This window comes from Pieris brassicae, chromosome 14 (genome assembly GCF_905147105.1).
Source record: "Pieris brassicae chromosome 14, ilPieBrab1.1, whole genome shotgun sequence".
In the NCBI taxonomy this organism is placed as follows: domain Eukaryota; kingdom Metazoa; phylum Arthropoda; class Insecta; order Lepidoptera; family Pieridae; genus Pieris; species Pieris brassicae.
This window is the reverse complement of record NC_059678.1, coordinates 5,110,348-5,128,453: the sequence shown is the minus strand read 5'-3', so window position 1 is coordinate 5,128,453 and position 18,106 is coordinate 5,110,348. Positions and strand designations below refer to the sequence as shown.

Sequence of the window (18,106 nt, the reverse complement as noted above, 5' to 3'; positions counted from 1 at the left end):
GAAAATCAAATTGCCCCCTTGAAAGCCAAGTTTTATGTTGATTACGCTAAGTGTCCAATTGGATGGAGAAAACTAACCTTGAACGTAAAAGTCTCGTTCCATATTGGGTTCAGGGCATTCTTCCTCGCGACCTTCGTCTTAATTTTCTTACAATCAGCAGGCACACCCAGCATCTCCACTTCCACATAGGCATTGTAGAAGGAGTAGACGTTCTCAGCCACGTATTGACCAGATATAACGCCCAAAGTGAGATGGGCAGCGTGTATGCCATCGAACTCCTTGTCCATTGGGTTAAACCTGCAATTTTTTTTTACATAGAGCTGCAGATAATTTTGTCAGAGGGAAATTGACAGAAGTCAAAGGCCTCTGGTAATTAAAGTGTCTACAATGGAGGGAAGGTGGCGGAAACGCAAACACGCCCCACTTTGAAACCAGCTACCCTGTGAAGTATTTCCGTTCGATTTAGGATCATTCAACAAAAGTACCAATTATTAAAAAGCCGGCAACGCACTCGCGAGCCCTCTGGTAATTAAAGTGTCTACAATGGAGGGAAGGTGGCGGAAACGCAAACACGCCCCACTTTGAAACCAGCTACCCTGTGAAGTATTTCCGTTCGATTTAGGATCATTCAACAAAAGTACCAATTATTAAAAAGCCGGCAACGCACTCGCGAGCCCTCTGGTAATTAAAGTGTCTACAATGGAGGGAAGGTGGCGGAAACGCAAACACGCCCCACTTTGAAACCAGCTACCCTGTGAAGTATTTCCGTTCGATTTAGGATCATTCAACAAAAGTACCAATTATTAAAAAGCCGGCAACGCACTCGCGAGCCCTCTGGTAATTAAAGTGTCTACAATGGAGGGAAGGTGGCGGAAACGCAAACACGCCCCACTTTGAAACCAGCTACCCTGTGAAGTATTTCCGTTCGATTTAGGATCATTCAACAAAAGTACCAATTATTAAAAAGCCGGCAACGCACTCGCGAGCCCTCTGGTAATTAAAGTGTCTACAATGGAGGGATGGTGCCGGAAACGCAAACACGCCCCACTTTGAAACCAGATACCCTGTGAAGTATTTCCGTTCGATTTAGGATCATTCAACAAAAGTACCAATTATTAAAAAGCCGGCAACGCACTCGCGAGCCCTCTGGTAATTAAAGTGTCTACAATGGAGGGAAGGTGGCGGAAACGCAAACACGCCCCACTTTGAAACCAGCTACCCTGTGAAGTATTTCCGTTCGATTTAGGATCATTCAACAAAAGTACCAATTATTAAAAAGCCGGCAACGCACTCGCGAGCCCTCTGGTAATTAAAGTGTCTACAATGGAGGGATGGTGCCGGAAACGCAAACACGCCCCACTTTGAAACCAGCTACCCTGTGAAGTATTTCCGTTCGATTTAGGATCATTCAACAAAAGTACCAATTATTAAAAAGCCGGCAACGCACTCGCGAGCCCTCTGGTAATTAAAGTGTCTACAATGGAGGGAAGGTGGCGGAAACGCAAACACGCCCCACTTTGAAACCAGCTACCCTGTGAAGTATTTCCGTTCGATTTAGGATCATTCAACAAAAGTACCAATTATTAAAAAGCCGGCAACGCACTCGCGAGCCCTCTGGTAATTAAAGTGTCTACAATGGAGGGATGGTGCCGGAAACGCAAACACGCCCCACTTTGAAACCAGCTACCCTGTGAAGTATTTCCGTTCGATTTAGGATCATTCAACAAAAGTACCAATTATTAAAAAGCCGGCAACGCACTCGCGAGCCCTCTGGTAATTAAAGTGTCTACAATGGAGGGAAGGTGGCGGAAACGCAAACACGCCCCACTTTGAAACCAGCTACCCTGTGAAGTATTTCCGTTCGATTTAGGATCATTCAACAAAAGTACCAATTATTAAAAAGCCGGCAACGCACTCGCGAGCCCTCTGGTAATTAAAGTGTCTACAATGGAGGGAAGGTGGCGGAAACGCAAACACGCCCCACTTTGAAACCAGCTACCCTGTGAAGTATTTCCGTTCGATTTAGGATCATTCAACAAAAGTACCAATTATTAAAAAGCCGGCAACGCACTCGCGAGCCCTCTGGTAATTAAAGTGTCTACAATGGAGGGATGGTGCCGGAAACGCAAACACGCCCCACTTTGAAACCAGCTACCCTGTGAAGTATTTCCGTTCGATTTAGGATCATTCAACAAAAGTACCAATTATTAAAAAGCCGGCAACGCACTCGCGAGCCCTCTGGTAATTAAAGTGTCTACAATGGAGGGAAGGTGGCGGAAACGCAAACACGCCCCACTTTGAAACCAGCTACCCTGTGAAGTATTTCCGTTCGATTTAGGATCATTCAATAAAAGTACCAATTATTAAAAAGCCGGCAACGCACTCGCGAGCCCTCTGGTAATTAAAGTGTCTACAATGGAGGGATGGTGCCGGAAACGCAAACACGCCCCACTTTGAAACCAGCTACCCTGTGAAGTATTTCCGTTCGATTTAGGATCATTCAACAAAAGTACCAATTATTAAAAAGCCGGCAACGCACTCGCGAGCCCTCTGGTAATTAAAGTGTCTACAATGGAGGGATGGTGCCGGAAACGCAAACACGCCCCACTTTGAAACCAGCTACCCTGTGAAGTATTTCCGTTCGATTTAGGATCATTCAAGAAAAGTACCAATTATTAAAAAGCCGGCAACGCACTCGCGAGCCCTCTGGTAATTAAAGTGTCTAAAATGGAGGGAAGGTGCCGGAAACGCAAACACGCCCCACTTTGAAACCAGCTACCCTGTGAAGTATTTCCGTTCGATTTAGGATCATTCAAGAAAAGTACCAATTATTAAAAAGCCGGCAACGCACTCGCGAGCCCTCTGGCAGTGTGAGTAAACGGTATAACTTAATATCAGGTGAGCCTGCTGCCTGTTTGACCTGTATTCTATAAGTAAAGATTCCTAAAAGGACGGCAACGGACTTGCGAGCCGAAAAAACACGAAGGTGTGTCTGGTGCCTGAATGGCTACACCACAGTAGAAATTTAAGTAATAAAATAGAGTTAGAAATGACTACAGTATCCGGGCTGAAAAAGATTGCCGGGCCTAGCTTTTACACACCGCTTAGTCCGAGTGTATTAGAACCTTCTTTGTACTAGCAAGATATTTAAAAAAAAATACCACAGATTACGAGTGTATATGAACCTTCTTTGAACTGGGAAGATAAAAAAAAATACTCACCACAGATTACAAGCGTATAAGAACTTTAATTGTACTGGCAAGTAATAAAAATATTAAAAAAAAAACATACCTTCTATACGCAATATGGCCGGGATCCCACATAACCCGCGGCTTTCTTACGTAACCATGGCAACCGTTGCTCTCAAACATGGCGGCGTTCACCGCCATCGCGGCGTCCTCCGTCTGATAGTTGAGGGCCACAAGTTGTACCCCACACGACCAGAATAGCACGGGGTCGAAGTTTGAGGAGTCTATTCTTAGGCTGAAAAAATTGAGTATAAACTTTAATACGGACGATAGTTTAACGTGACAACGTCATAAAAAGCTTTTATGAATAATTTTTTTTCATATTTATTGAATTATCACTATTTTGTATGGATATAAAGGAGTAAATCCTCGAACGTATAGGCCAAACGTGTGGAAGAGAGATGCGGCGCAAGCGTCCAATGTGCGTAATGGGACAATGACGCATGTTTTATAGTATGTGCAGATGGCGTTCATCGATTTGGGACGTTGTCATTTATCTTCGTAAATATTGTTTATACATTATGTATTCCATCTTTGACTATCTTTAGTTTTAGTTTTTGTTATATAATCTAAGTTCATATAGGATTACGAAATAAATACCGTAAATTTAATACATTATCTTAATACAATCAATAGAAATAATATTTTTATGTAATACTTTTTAGAGCTTATTAACGGCGATTCTATTTTTAAAAATTCATCAAATTCCTTGTATCTGTGGTCGTTTTCAAATTGTCTTTTATGTTCTTTTCTTAAACTGTATTTGTAATCTGTATTTTTTGTAGTGGTTCTTCCCGCCTTTTTTATCGAATATTTCATAACTAAAGTCATTTTTTTTTCGGATTTTATGACTTGGTATTTACAACCTTTAGGTCAACTCAACTCAAATTTTTCATAACCCATTCATAGACTAAAGTCACGTCTCTTTTATCACAACGTAAACACAATTGGACAGAAAGAGACGACAATATTAATAAAAAAAACTGGTATCAATTTTGTATAGAAAAATCTTTTGTTCGCGCGTTTGTAATTAACCTCTATAACGGTTGGACAGATTTCGATGATTTTTTGTGGACTTGCGTATATGTTGATTAGATTTATAATAAAATAAAAAAAAAAACTTTGGTTGGCTCCGCTAGTAGGTTATTTTTTTCAAACAATATAAAAAACTATAATTAATTAGCATAGCGCTACCAATATGTTAACATATGTAATGTTAAGTGATACTGCCGCCCATGGGCACTCACATTGGCAGAAGGCTCGTAGGTGCGCTGCCGGCCTTTTAAGAATTCGTACTTATAGAACAGGGGGATTCGAGCAGGAGGCTCACCTAATGTTAAGTGATACAGCCGCCCATGGGCACTCACATTGCCAGAAGGCTCGTAGGTGCGTTGCCGGCCTTTTAAGAATTGGTACGCTCTTTTCTTGAAGGACACTTCTTCCCCCTTTCTAAAGACTTATTAGACTTACCCGGCTGGATAAGTCCTTACTAACTGACTCTCAGTATGAGCGATGATGGCCAAGGGATGTTTTCTGCAAATCTTCTTCGCAATCGCCTCATTAACCGACGAACACCTGTAGCATGGATGGTGTATCGCTGGCGCGTTGAGGCAGCGGCCCTTATGCCCACTAAGGTGTTGCTGGTAAGTGATATGAAACAATTATTAAATTTGTTTTTGTTATTTTGATGGCGTCTAGTGTAGAATTTGTTTTCTTTATATGAACATTCATTTTAGTGGGTGTGTAGTCAGTCTTCAAGGTCTTCTTTAAACAATTGGAGGTCGTACCCCCCCCCCAGGGGCGACCCCCCTCTTGGTTATGGACTAGGGGTTTTGTGTCTCCTATAAAACACGTTATACAGGGCGTCCCAAAGTTATGGGACATGATGGGAAAGTACCTTAAATATCGTTAATAGGATATTTTACTCTTCTTAAATAACATAATATTTTAAAAGAAACCGAAAAGATACTAAAAACCGGTGCAAATTGTTATCTTTAATTTTGTTAAGACTAAACATTCATAATTTCAGGAACCCGCCAAAACGCGTTAAACAAGATGGCGTCGGACAAACACAAACAAACGTCAAAATTGTTAACGTGTCAATTGCCATACTTTTCTTGAGCGGCGGCTAAAATCGGAATCGACATTTTGAAATGTCAGACTGACAATGTCTATCTACCAACATCGAATGAATTTCCAACTAAAATGTATTCCTTTTTATTACTTAAATAATTATTTAAAAACGCCAGTGGCGCTATAATCTACGATATTTTTGAGAATTTTTGTTCTTAAGTAGGTGAACTTCGTTTTGGGCTTAAGATAAAGTTCCTTAAGATATTTTGAATCGCCAAAATATGTTACTGCCAAACTCGAAGATGGCTGGACCAATTCGAGTGTTTTTTTAACTCTGAGAAAGGCTTTTAGAGGGGGTAACCTAAACATCAGTTTTTATTCTGGAAAATCAAACATTCTCTAAGGGGCAAAGTCTTTCATATAACCCTCAAGTTAGCTATAGTTAAAATTACATAATGAAATGTGATATTGAAATAAACTTTATTTAACTAGATAATGCGTTATAATACAACTTTTAATGTATTCGATATCTTTTTTCTATTGTTAGTCGTCTTTATAAAAAGAAATAGGCAAAAAAAAATGAAAATATTTTTATCTTGTTACGCCAAAGAATTATAACTTCTAACGCGTGTACATAACACACACATATTTTATTTATTAAAGTTTCGTTTAAAACATACCGTGCTGTCACCACTTTCTGAAGACTCGAAGCTGCTGCAAGGCGCTGTATTGTCCTTCACAGTGTTCGGCTGCTTCACAGAACTACGTGGTGACAGGGGACTGAGCCCACGGAACTTTATTGCCTGAAACAAAATTTTGATAAAATCTGACAACCGCATTTCACACAGGCCGGCCAGGCCTACAGTAATGAGGACTACGAAGAAGAATCCTTGAAACAAAAGAGGCTATTAAAGAAGGGATGGTGACCAATGGGGGTGACAAACGGGATGGAGAAGGTTACCTGGAGGTGGAAGCCCATGCCAATGGAATAATTTTTCTCCACCGATTTTGGTATTTTATTAGGTGTATAATTTTGACAACTTAAATGGAGATGGGCATGCCTGTTCTACAGATGAAAGATGATCGAAGACGGAAACTAAATGCAAAGAAAAATACAGACGAAATAAGCGATAGATCGACGACATTGAAAGGATGGCCAGCAAAAAGTTGGAGAAGGCCGTCTCCCAGACGGGGGCCACATAGATGTGGATAACTAACACTATATACCTGTACATATGTGACCATATCGCTTAGTTCTCTTGCGATTTGGTTACTCCTTTTCCTGGCCGAGTGCTTCATACTTCCAGACGTGTCGCCATCGCCCTCACTTCTACGAAAACTCTGGTACAGTGACAGGGAGCGCCCAGTCTTCTCCTCCATTGAATTTAGGATTTTGTTTAATTCTTTTTCTGAAATGTTTGAAACATAAATTTCGGCTCGAAGGACCAAAATATAATTTATATGAAGGCGTGCTCTCGTATTCGAATTTAATTAAAACAAGAATAATTATCACGAGTAGAGATGTTATATGCTGGATGGGTTATATGGTGAGAAAAACAAGCAAACATGGAACAGAATTGTAACGGAGTGGTACGTAGGAAACGAAAGATTGGCAGGAAAGATGGGGATATAAAAAGGGTAGGGCCCAATATGGACTGGAACCCCTACAATTGGATTTTATTTTTCCGATTTTTCCTATAACTTCGATTTTGTTCCCCTTGGACTTCCCTTCCCTTTGGACTCCTGGGACGGGGCTCAAGTGAACAGCTAATCAAAGATTTAAGTTGGAGCCTGGTAGATGGTACCGGTGACTCCAGAGCTGGTGCTTTCCTCGCTCAACGAATAAATATCGCAATGCCAGCGTTAAAGGATCAAACTACGAATCAAATTATTTTATGTCCCTCTGTCCTTCAAGTGCCTGAGCTGATATGCCTTTATAAAAAATATAGATACACTACAATCATTTTTAAAAATGCACCTTCAAAATCATCATCTTCATCGTAATCATCATCAGACAGATACTCTGTGAGTGATGATCCAGCTGACTGGTTGGACATGATGGAACTGCTTCGGTTGCTGGCGTCTGGGAGGGATGAACTGGTGTGGCGGAGACCATTTGCCCTAAAAACATGTAAAATTGTACATCCATGAGCAGGCGCAAGCGTCATGTACCAATGGACTTTTACTCACTCACTTTATTTTTTTTTTGTTAGGTATATATAGGTTTTTTTGTTAGGTTAGGCGCTCCACAATTGAGCGCTTTTTAACCACCACTATGTGGAACTAGATGCCCACTGAAGTATTTCCAAACCAATTAGACTTAGGGTTCTTCAAGAAACGAGCGTACCAATTCAAAGCGGTCAATACGAGCCCTCTGCCAATGCCAACACTTCTCTAAATCCTTTCTTGAAGAGCCCTAAGTTCGAGAATACCTGGAATTGCAGCTGGTTCCATAAAGTAGTTTTTTAGGCAAGAACTGTCTTAAAAAGCTTGTGATGATGAAACTGGTCGAATTTTCCATCCAGTCTTGATGTCCGATGATGAAATTTATTATCATATCATCGTCAGACGTCATGATGAAACGGATGGGATTTCTCATTGATGTCCGATTAAGTCTTATACAGTTAAATGGTACACGAAATCTTGGCTCGATCAGCACAACTGTTCCGCTTAAAGCTCTTCATAAACAGATAGATGTCATTGAAAGATGTCTTATAGCATACCTGTAGGTAGACGACAGTGCTCCTCCGTGAACTGACGTCGCCCCAGTTAAGCCAATGGTAGGACTTGACTCGATTGGAAATAATTTCTTGTTTTTTATCAGCACCTTGAAAATTAAGTTCTAATTTAAAATATATTTATTTAATTACATTAAAATAAAAACAAATCAATAACATGCGATCTCTTCCAGTCAACCCTAAAAGGGAAAATAAATAAATATAAACCTACCCACATAACAAAAATTTAATTGCAAGTAGCACTGACAAATTATACAATTACCAAACTTAATCTAAAATAAAATATAAAAAAATAAACTAAAAACTTATCATGTCTCATGAGCTTATCGTATGATGTCGTTAATCCCTTGCAAGATTTGCGGGCTTTTGTATCGGATGTGGACTTGTGTGGACACGTTTGCCGCGTCTCACCTTCCCCAGACAAGCAAAGAAAACAAAAAACGGATCAAATGTAAGAGTATTTCCTCCTACTCTTGGACCCTAAGGTTCAAGTGCACAGGCGCTAACCAAGTCTATTAAAATAAAATAATAACTTAATACTATATATCAAACGTTTAAAAAGTAAACAGCTTCAACGTTTAATTTAACTAAATAGGACAATTGTCAAATGTCACGATGTCAATGTCACTATTCGATTCAATTAATCGATGTATTTTCATCGATTACCAATAAGTTACCTTATATTTGAGTTGCTCTGGGCTAGGCAGCCGTGGCTCGTCCGTGTAATCAACATCAAACAGGAAAGAGGTTACCAATTGCTCTCCAAACACTGCCTGGATGAAAACGGAATTAGTAAACTTTAATCCTAAAAAAATTACGTTGCTTAACAATTTATGGTACATTTTTAACATGACGTGAGGGCAATGCCTGCCCTCGTCTACAACGCGATGTTCGTAACAACTGACCTCAAACGTGCTCGCCATCACTTGTTGCTGAGGCAGGCTGCAGTGGTTCTCAATACTTAAGATCAAGGGATATGGAGACGTTACGAAGGCACTTCTGTAATTTATTACTTTTAATTAATATTACTGCCAAACCGATTTCACGATTATAAAACAATTATCAGTATTGTGCCTATCCACGCGAAATATTATTGTATCCACAAGTATCCAACCATGGACCTCTAAGCCACGAAAGCGACGAAAATATTTCCTTATTATTTTCTTCATGTGATGCCTAATGCACCAACTAAGGGTTGAGAGTTGCGAAGGCAATACAGCTGAATTTAAAATTAACAATCCTAAAGTATTCAAATTAGCTAAATTCTGAGTGCAGAAATAATGATGCTATCCGAAACATAACTTTGAAAATCAAGAAAATTCAGGCGTCTAATTGTATCCACAACGAAGTTACAGAGGCTTGAATTGCTTCCAGAAAAGCATGGCTGTGTCACTTCTTTGATAGAAATAGAAGGCAAAATGCTTGATATTGCACTGCCATGCCTTCAGATATATATTTCTGTTCTGTGTAAAAATACCTCCTTTGTATTAAGATGTATATTTTATCAATCTCAATTTGACGGTGGCAAACCGATACCATAAAAAAACAATAAACAACTATCACCTGGCAATAGTTTCGACTACCCGTCGAAATGGTATTTTGGTGGTGAATGTATGGCCGTGGTATATCACGGGATTCCCATCATCCCCATCCCAGCAGTCCAGCTCTACGCACCTACAGCCTGTTAGTAACACCTGTAAATATATTTATGCTTTAACTTATCATTCGCATAGTAAAGTAATTATAGTTAGGTATTAATTTCTGTTCGGAAACATTTTGTTTATTATTCGTAGGTAAGTTTTATAAAAGTCTTATAATCTTATTTAATTTTAATAAAGTTAATTTTGCGACTAGAGTTGGTACTAATAAGTACATGCCCCCTTATTCTTTCTATTACGAAATATAATACCTTCTAGGCTTTTTAAACTATGTAATAATTGTATAATCTAGTCTAGTTTAATTGTAAGAATCTTCATATGAGTTACGGTTCCTCGTTAGAGCATGTGTTAATGCCATTAAATTATTGCTTAATTGGATTAGTTATGTACTCAATGTTTCGTTTGAATAGGCAGTTTAATGATTATAATCTGTGAATGTTAACATAATGCGGATTTGTGCACATACTCGATTAAACAATGCTCATATAAAATGTTTAAAGTTTTGCGCATGTCCATAAGTATTGATTTGGACTGTAAGTTTTAGTCGACTTTGTGCCTTCGAACAATTGATATCAGCAGACAATCAGATAAATTGAAGATTAATTCGATTACTCGTTGTAGTCTTGACATCTACTAAAAGTCAAGCAGTAAACAGTCTGTCGCTCAACTGTCAATTGTCATATACTGTGAACTGTGTAAACTTTTATGTTTTGCTTTTGTGGTTAGGAGCCGGGTTTTTAATTTCTGCTGTTAGAAAATTTTGTCGGGAAAATGAAGGAAGATTCCGGAGAAATTGACACGAGAAATGTTGTTAAGAACCGAGAGTTAATGTATCGTATGATTATAAGGTAAACATTGATAGCAAGCTTAAAAATGTACAAGTTAATACTTTATGTTGTAAATAAACAAAACAAGGCGGTTTTCTTTTCATTGAGATAGTACAATTATTAGATATGTTATTAATCAGATGTTGTCTATTTGAAATTCTATAACAAGCATAACGTCGCTGTATTTTTACGTATTATATACCTGTTTAGCTTGAACAAACAAACAATACACGTAACGTGTAAACAAGATACACAAACTAAGAAATGTTATTAAATTTTATAGATTTCAATTAAGTATATTATTACTATGATAAACAGTGGTTTTATTTTACTGCTACAAAAATTTAATGAACCAATATGGGATTAAACTGCACTATAATACATGGCATATCTGTTAACACATTCATAGCTTTTATCTCATTATTGAAGCAATTTATTTCAATTATATTTGCTAAGTAGAAATCTACTTATAATACTAATATTATATTTCAGTCAACTATACTATGATGGATTCCAGCCCATTGCAGCTACATTGGCAGCTGCTGTGCATGCTGATCCACCCTGTCCCCCAAGTGACAGGTATAAAAAACATCCACAAACTTGTACTAATACTAAGCTTGATTCAGAGTATTAGAAAAAGCTTCTAATTAATGTTCCTATGTATGTAGTGTGGACTTTAGTTTCTGCATTATAGATGATGGCATTGACATAGATGCCCATTTTTTTGTTGTGAATTCCTAATAGTAAAATATTATCAAGTGCCAATTACTCAATAAAATTAAATAAGCTATGTCAACTTATAACATTTAGGGTCTGTTTCACAATGTATGGATAAAGTACCAAATAGCTATGCAACACATAAATTATTTGGAAGATAAAAGTTACGAATAAGAAACTTCGTGTTTCATCAGACTTATAAGTTATGATTGACTTTATGTGGCGAACAGCGCTATCTGACAGTCGTGATACAGTAGCGTTTATCCTACCAATAAGTAATAAATAGCTAATTTGGAACTTATCCGTACATTGTAGAACAGACCCTTAGAAGAATGCCAGCAATAACATCTATAGTTTTATGCTAAATAAAACATATTATTTCAGTTTTCATTTCTTGAATTGTTACTATTTCTTATTGGACTATATTAAGTGGTCTTATTATAAATTCTTAATCATTATAGCTCTCACTCGTAAACTAACTTGCTATAGGCAAAATAATGTTTTAAATTCATCAAATAGATTCTATGTTTATACATTAATGACCTAAAAAACATGTTTTGAAAATGGTTATCTGTAAAAAAATTATAAATATAAATAGGCACAATTTTGTAGAAAATTATTCATTTAATATAATTGTTATTTCTGGGCTAAAATATCTTCAGACCAAATATCATTGTCTTGAACTGCCTTATAGAAGGCAACTGGTTTATCAAAACTAAAATTGAATAAACTATTTTTTACCTGTTAGTTAGAGTGACTCATTCATTTTTCTGGATTCAATTCCTAGCTCAGAACCAATAAAGACGGAGTCATACAATTCATGATTTTTATTAAGAAAAACAATTTTCAGGCTTCTTAACCTAATGATGGTTGGACTTCAACATGAACCTGACAGAAAAGACAGATTAGCAGCGGCAAATGTAGCTGAACATTTAATGGGGACTACAGGTTTTGGTAAGCAATTCATAGATTCAAGATCAACATTCGGTAATTTATTTGTAATTAGTGCATTATTATATTTTAATTTGTAAGAAAACTAGGATATAGATATATACAAGTCTGTATCTTAATGTATCAAAAAATTTATTACCTATAGTGTATTTATTGCTTAAAATAAATAAAACAATGGCGCTACAACCTTTTTAGGACTGGGCTTCAGGATTCTGTATCTGTTTTATGATCATTTGTCAATCAAATAGGCAAGTAGGTGATCAGCCTCCTGTACTTGATCCGCTCGGTTTACTCACAATGTTTCAGCAAATGTTAAGTGATTATAGAAAGAAAGTCCATTGATGCACAGGGGTTCTTCGACCTCAGGGATGAGAGTCACTAGCCCAACACTGCTCATAATAGTTATGTATAAATTTCAGATTTAGAATTCGAAATGGACGCGTCCTCATTGGCTCCAGAGCCGGCTACGTACGAGACGGCGTACGTGACGTCACACAAGATGGCGTGTCGTGCGGGTGCGTTTAGCTCTTGCGGACAGTTGGTTGCTACGGGCAGTGTGGATGCTAGTATTAAGGTAACTTTCATTATGAGGGTTCAGGGCAGTGTTGGCCTTCAGCATGCGACTCTCATCCCTCAGGTGCTAGGTTCGATCCCCGGTTCTGCACCAATGGACTTTGTCTATTTTTTTAAATGTATTATATATAAATCTTTTGGACTGATTCTTATGATTTTGTGTTTGAGAATGTTTTTTTTATATATTTAAGATGTGTTATAAATTATGATTGCATTAGATTTTAGATGTTGAGCGAATGTTGGCGAAGTCTGCTCCGGAGGAGGTGGAAGCTGGAAGGGAACAACAGGGACATCCGGTTATACGTACTCTGTGAGTGATTTATTTAAAATGATTAAATAATACTTTTTTAAGGTATATTGTCAAGAGAATGTGTTAATACCGACGCCAACAGACACTCTCAATGATAGAGAGATCGCAAGTGCGTTGCCGGCCTTTTAAAATCCTATGATCAATCAAGGCTATATTGTCAGGAAAATGTGTTAAATATTACCACCGACAATAGGCACTCTATGCCCGAGGGCTCATGAGTGCGTTGCCGGCCTTTTAATATCCTATGATTAATCAAGCTTATATTATGGTAAGGAGAATGTGTTAAATGATACCACCACCAATGTACACTCAATGCCTTTGGCTCGCGAATGCGTTGCCGGCCTTTTAAAATCCTATGATTAATCAAGCCTATATGGTCAGGAGAATGTGTTAAATGAAACCACCACCAATGGAATGTCATCATCCAATGCCTTTTGCTCGCGAGTGCGTTGCCGGCCTTTTAAGAATTGGTACGCTCTTGTCCTAATTATTGTATATAATATTTTTAGATATGACCACACAGACGAAATAACAGCGCTAGACTTTCACCCCCGGGAACAGATCCTGGTATCGGCCTCTAGAGACTGCTGCATCAAGCTTTTTGATATCACAAAAGCTTCAGCGAAAAAAGCTTACAAATCTATTACGGTAAGAAAAAACATATATATATAGAGAAAAAGCATCATTCATCATCATTTTCCAGCTTTGATTCGAACTTCTACATTGAGTGCAAAATGATTCTATGTGTTGCACAGAACACCATTACTATATCACTCTTGACAGGTGTCAGATGAAATATCTGAGACAGTTGACAGTCAATTATGAATCCCTATTTCAATGTATATTTATTTTTATCACTCTGTATTTATTCAGTAGAAACTTGGAATCTATAATATGTGTTGCACAGAATACCATTGCTATGTAACTCTTGACAGCTGTCAGAAGAAATATATCTGATAGATGACATTATGAATCCTTATTTCAAGTGTATTTTTATCTCTGTATATTTATTCAGTAGAAACTTGGAATCTATAATATGTGTTGCACAGAATACCATTGCTATGTAACTCTTGACAGCTGTCAGAAGAAATATATCTGATAGATGACATTATGTATCCTTATTTCAAGTGTATTTTTATCTCATGTATATTTATTCAGGAGAATCGTAGAATCTATGATATCTGTGTTGCACAGAACACCATTGCAATATCATTCTTGACAGGTGTCAGAGAAAATCTGACAGTTGACAGTCAATTATAAATCGTTATCCGAATGTATATGGAGCATTTTTTTATCTCAAATATAGGACGCAATCAATAGAATCGTAGAATCTATGATATCTGCACAGAACACTATTGCTATATAACTCTTGACAGCTGTCAGAAGAATTATCTCTCATACAATGTAACATACGCTCATGATTGTCTTCAGGACGCCGAACCGGTCCTGAGTGTAGCCTTTCACCCGTTGGGTGATCATATAATAGCCGCGACCACTCACCCCGTGATACGACTGTACGATGTCACCACCAGCCAGTGCTTCGTTTGTCCAATCAACACCCATCACCACAAGAAACAAGTTAATTCTATTCAGTAAGTCATTTAAATATTGTATTTTATCTCGATCTCCCTTTCTCACTCTCTCTCTCTCTCTTTTCTTCGACAAATGCTGCACATCTTCGCAGCTTGCTGCTGCTGCTGCTTCTTCTTTTCGTCTCCGTAAAAACTTTACCCTAATGCGCCAAAAGAAGTTTCACTTCAAAAATATGCATTCTGGAATTAACTGGCTCAAATTCCGGGTCCACGTGGAGCCAACCAGCCCCCCTCCAACCTCCTTTTACTTCTGCATGGGAGCACCCGTCAACTTCACCAAATTCACCAGTCACAATCCGTGCAGCTTGATGTGGATTCTCACGGCATCTTCTATCGCATTTACCATGAAGAGCCGTCAGAATTGTTCGGATTCAGCTGAGTTTCATCATCAGACTTCATGGTAGAATATGAATTTCCACCTGAATTACGACATTCGTTTCACAACTGAGCGTTTCTTAAGCCAGTTTTTGCCACCACTATGTGGAACCAGCTGCCCACTGATCCTTCAAATAACGAACCAATTCTCTTAAGGCCGTCGAGGCAATGTAAACTGTCCATGGGCGGTATCACGTAACATCAGGTGATCCTCCAGCCCGTTTGCCCCATGTTATATATACCAAGTATTTTCTAGCATAATTAATGAAACGAATTTTATAGGAATCCATGAAAATTCCTAGAAAAATCTTGTTTATCTACTATAACTTTTCTGCTCTCTCAAAGCTCTGCTTAGTTTGGTGACAAGAGTAGAAGGTTGGGGGGGGGGGGGGGGGGGTTTAATGTTATGATAAATCTGCTTACGTAAAACTTGATCGGATTCTTACTGGGGTTGCCTGGAAGAGATCGCTTGTTAGCGATAAGGCCGTAACCCTACAAGCTTCATTTAGATTTCTGAAGCATTTGTCAAACTAATTGGCAAGTAGGTGATGAGCTGTGACAGTTTCCTGACGATGTTTTCCTTTATACTAGAGAATGTTAGCGCATAGAACGAAATGCCTGAGATGAAGGCCGCGGAAGCCACTAGGCCAACTCTTTTTTAATGTCCTAAAATTTAATTAATTTTATTTAACGTTACCTAATAAAAATAACAGATTTTCGCCGAACGGCAAATACTACGCCAGCGGTAGCGCGGATGGTAGCGTGAAGCTGTGGGACACGGTGTCGAATAGGTGTTTCAACACCTTCCGTAACGCACACGAGGGGGAGGTGTGTTCCGTAGCGTTTACGCGTAATAGCAAGGTATAAATTAACTATCATAAATGTTTATTAAAAATTGTCTAATAGCATACGAAGTCTTGTGTTGATAGATTTGTTTATTAAAGAAAAAAAACAATTTTACAGCTTTTTTATGTAAATTAAATAAATTTGCGTATAATGGAACAAAATTTGACATTTGTCAGTACTCAAAACATTTGTCATTTGACATTTGTCAATACTCAAAACATTTGTCATTTGACATTTGTCAATACTCAAAACATTTGTCATTTGACATATGTCAATACTCAAAACATTTATCATTTGACATTTGTCAATACTCAAAAAATTGTGATATGAGATTTGTCAATACTCAAAACATTTGTCATTTGACATATGTCAATACTCAAAACCTATTTGTCTGATATATAAAATAAGGTATGGCCACGGGATGACTGGCGATTTGCTTTTTCAACAGGACTTTGGTAATTTTTATAAAATATTTTTTTTTTTTCTTTATTTTAGTACCTACTGACCTCTGGAATGGATTCAACAATTAAATTATGGGAACTGGCCAGCAGCCGTTGCCTCATACAGTACACCGGGGCTGGCACCACTGGTATGTACATAAAATATATTTAAAAAAAATTTAAAGTGGCATTCGGCCAAGGCCAGAAGGTCTTGAAGAGACATCAGGGTTGGAGGTTCACCCAAGAGCGGTCTAACATACTTCTAATTGACAATTGACGTCCGTAAATCTTCAAAGGCATGGGGCAGATATATTTTAGGTTCATTTTCAAAACAAGAAGTTGATTCTTCAATAATGTATTACAAAATTTAATTTTCGTTGACCTTCTGTTAACTGTCCAAAATGTCTAGGTAAGCAAGAGCACCCGGCCCAGGCGATTTTTAACCACACTGAAGATTATGTTCTGTTCCCGGATGAGGCCACAACATCACTCTGCACTTGGCACTCCCGGAGTGCGAGTAGATGTCAGCTCATGTCATTGGGGCATAACGGTGCTGTGAGGTGAGGGCTTCTGACATTTTATATAAATTTATGACAGTTTATGTTAAGTTATGACATTTTATTTAAACTTATGACAGTTTATATAAATTTATGACAGTTTATGTTAAGTTATGACATTTTATTTTAATTTAAGACAGTTAATTTGTTTTTATTGAGAGGTTATTACTATTAGGGTAATAACAAATTCATGGACTTTGATAACTTATATTATTTATTTCACAATTTTATTATAATATATGTATATTATGTATTTTTCTAATGCAATATGTTTATTTTTCCAGACATATTGTACATTCTGCTACGGCGCCAGCGTTTTTGACTTGTAGTGACGATTACAGGGCTCGATTTTGGTATAGACGCAATACGCACTAAATAAATGTACTTTTTGTCATGGATTTTTATTTTTTGTCCCTACATATGTTATCCCTTGAAGAATTTAACGCAGGAAATTATTTTTAAGTTTGTATTTTATGATTATTTCTATACTATGAAATTTTGTATTAAGTCAAAAAGTTTGCAATAGATGGCGCGGATTCACATTTAAGATATTCTTTCTACAATATACAAATAAATTTGTATAATTTTCTTGGGTCAAAGGAGAAATGGCTGGTGACGCTTGTGTAGGTAATAATTAAAAATTACGAAATTAAATAAAATTACGCCGCGCTTTGAGAGTCGGAGTTGGAAGCCTTTTCCGTAATTTTGCATGGATTCAGAAAGTTTACAATAGATGGCGCGGATTTACGTTTCAGATATTTTTTCAACAACAACGCAATTATTATACAAATTAAATTTGTGTTATTTACTTGAGTCAAGAGAAATTGCTGCTATTGCTTGGATAAATAATAAAATAACACAATTAAATAAAACTACGCCACGTTTCGAGGGTTGGTAAAGCTTTTTCCGAAATTTTGCACTGATTCAGAAAGTAAGCGATAGATGGCGCGGATTTACATATAAGATATTCTTTCAACAACAAACAAATTAATTAGTATAGTTTGCTTGAGTGAAGAGATGTAATGCTTGTGTAGATGATAAAAAGTACGAAATTAAATCAAACTACGTCACGCTTCGAGAGTCGGATATACTGTCGCGTTAAATCTGAGAGTAACACTACTGAAAGTGTATTTACGAAGTAACCCTGCTGAAATAAGTTTTAAAGAACCTGCTGTCGCGTTAAATCAGAGAGTAACACTAC

At 37.6% G+C, this 18,106-nt stretch overlaps 2 protein-coding genes across 2 annotated transcripts in view; one reads left to right on the top strand and one right to left on the bottom strand.

Moving 5' to 3' along the window:
• The window catches only part of LOC123718025 (1-phosphatidylinositol 4,5-bisphosphate phosphodiesterase epsilon-1-like), a 95,064-nt gene that overhangs the window by 12,526 nt on the left and 64,432 nt on the right, over positions 1-18,106 (bottom strand). The window contains exons 22-31 of the mRNA XM_045674374.1: positions 9,623-9,753; positions 8,965-9,058; positions 8,737-8,832; positions 8,045-8,148; positions 7,300-7,442; positions 6,549-6,730; positions 6,002-6,124; positions 4,719-4,888; positions 3,292-3,483; positions 78-297 (exon numbers count right to left, since the gene is read on the bottom strand). Of these exons, the coding sequence (XP_045530330.1) occupies positions 78-297; positions 3,292-3,483; positions 4,719-4,888; positions 6,002-6,124; positions 6,549-6,730; positions 7,300-7,442; positions 8,045-8,148; positions 8,737-8,832; positions 8,965-9,058; positions 9,623-9,753 (1,455 nt within the window). The remainder of the gene's footprint in view (positions 1-77; positions 298-3,291; positions 3,484-4,718; positions 4,889-6,001; positions 6,125-6,548; positions 6,731-7,299; positions 7,443-8,044; positions 8,149-8,736; positions 8,833-8,964; positions 9,059-9,622; positions 9,754-18,106) is intronic.
• Positions 10,424-17,303, top strand: LOC123718024 (cleavage stimulation factor subunit 1). Its single transcript, XM_045674373.1, has 11 exons — positions 10,424-10,565; positions 11,037-11,123; positions 12,112-12,215; positions 12,632-12,786; positions 13,004-13,095; positions 13,605-13,743; positions 14,527-14,687; positions 15,776-15,923; positions 16,404-16,497; positions 16,758-16,908; positions 17,190-17,303. The coding sequence occupies exons 1-11, from the start codon at positions 10,489-10,491 to the stop codon at positions 17,278-17,280; spliced, it is 1,299 nt and encodes a 432-aa protein (XP_045530329.1). The 5' UTR covers positions 10,424-10,488; the 3' UTR covers positions 17,281-17,303.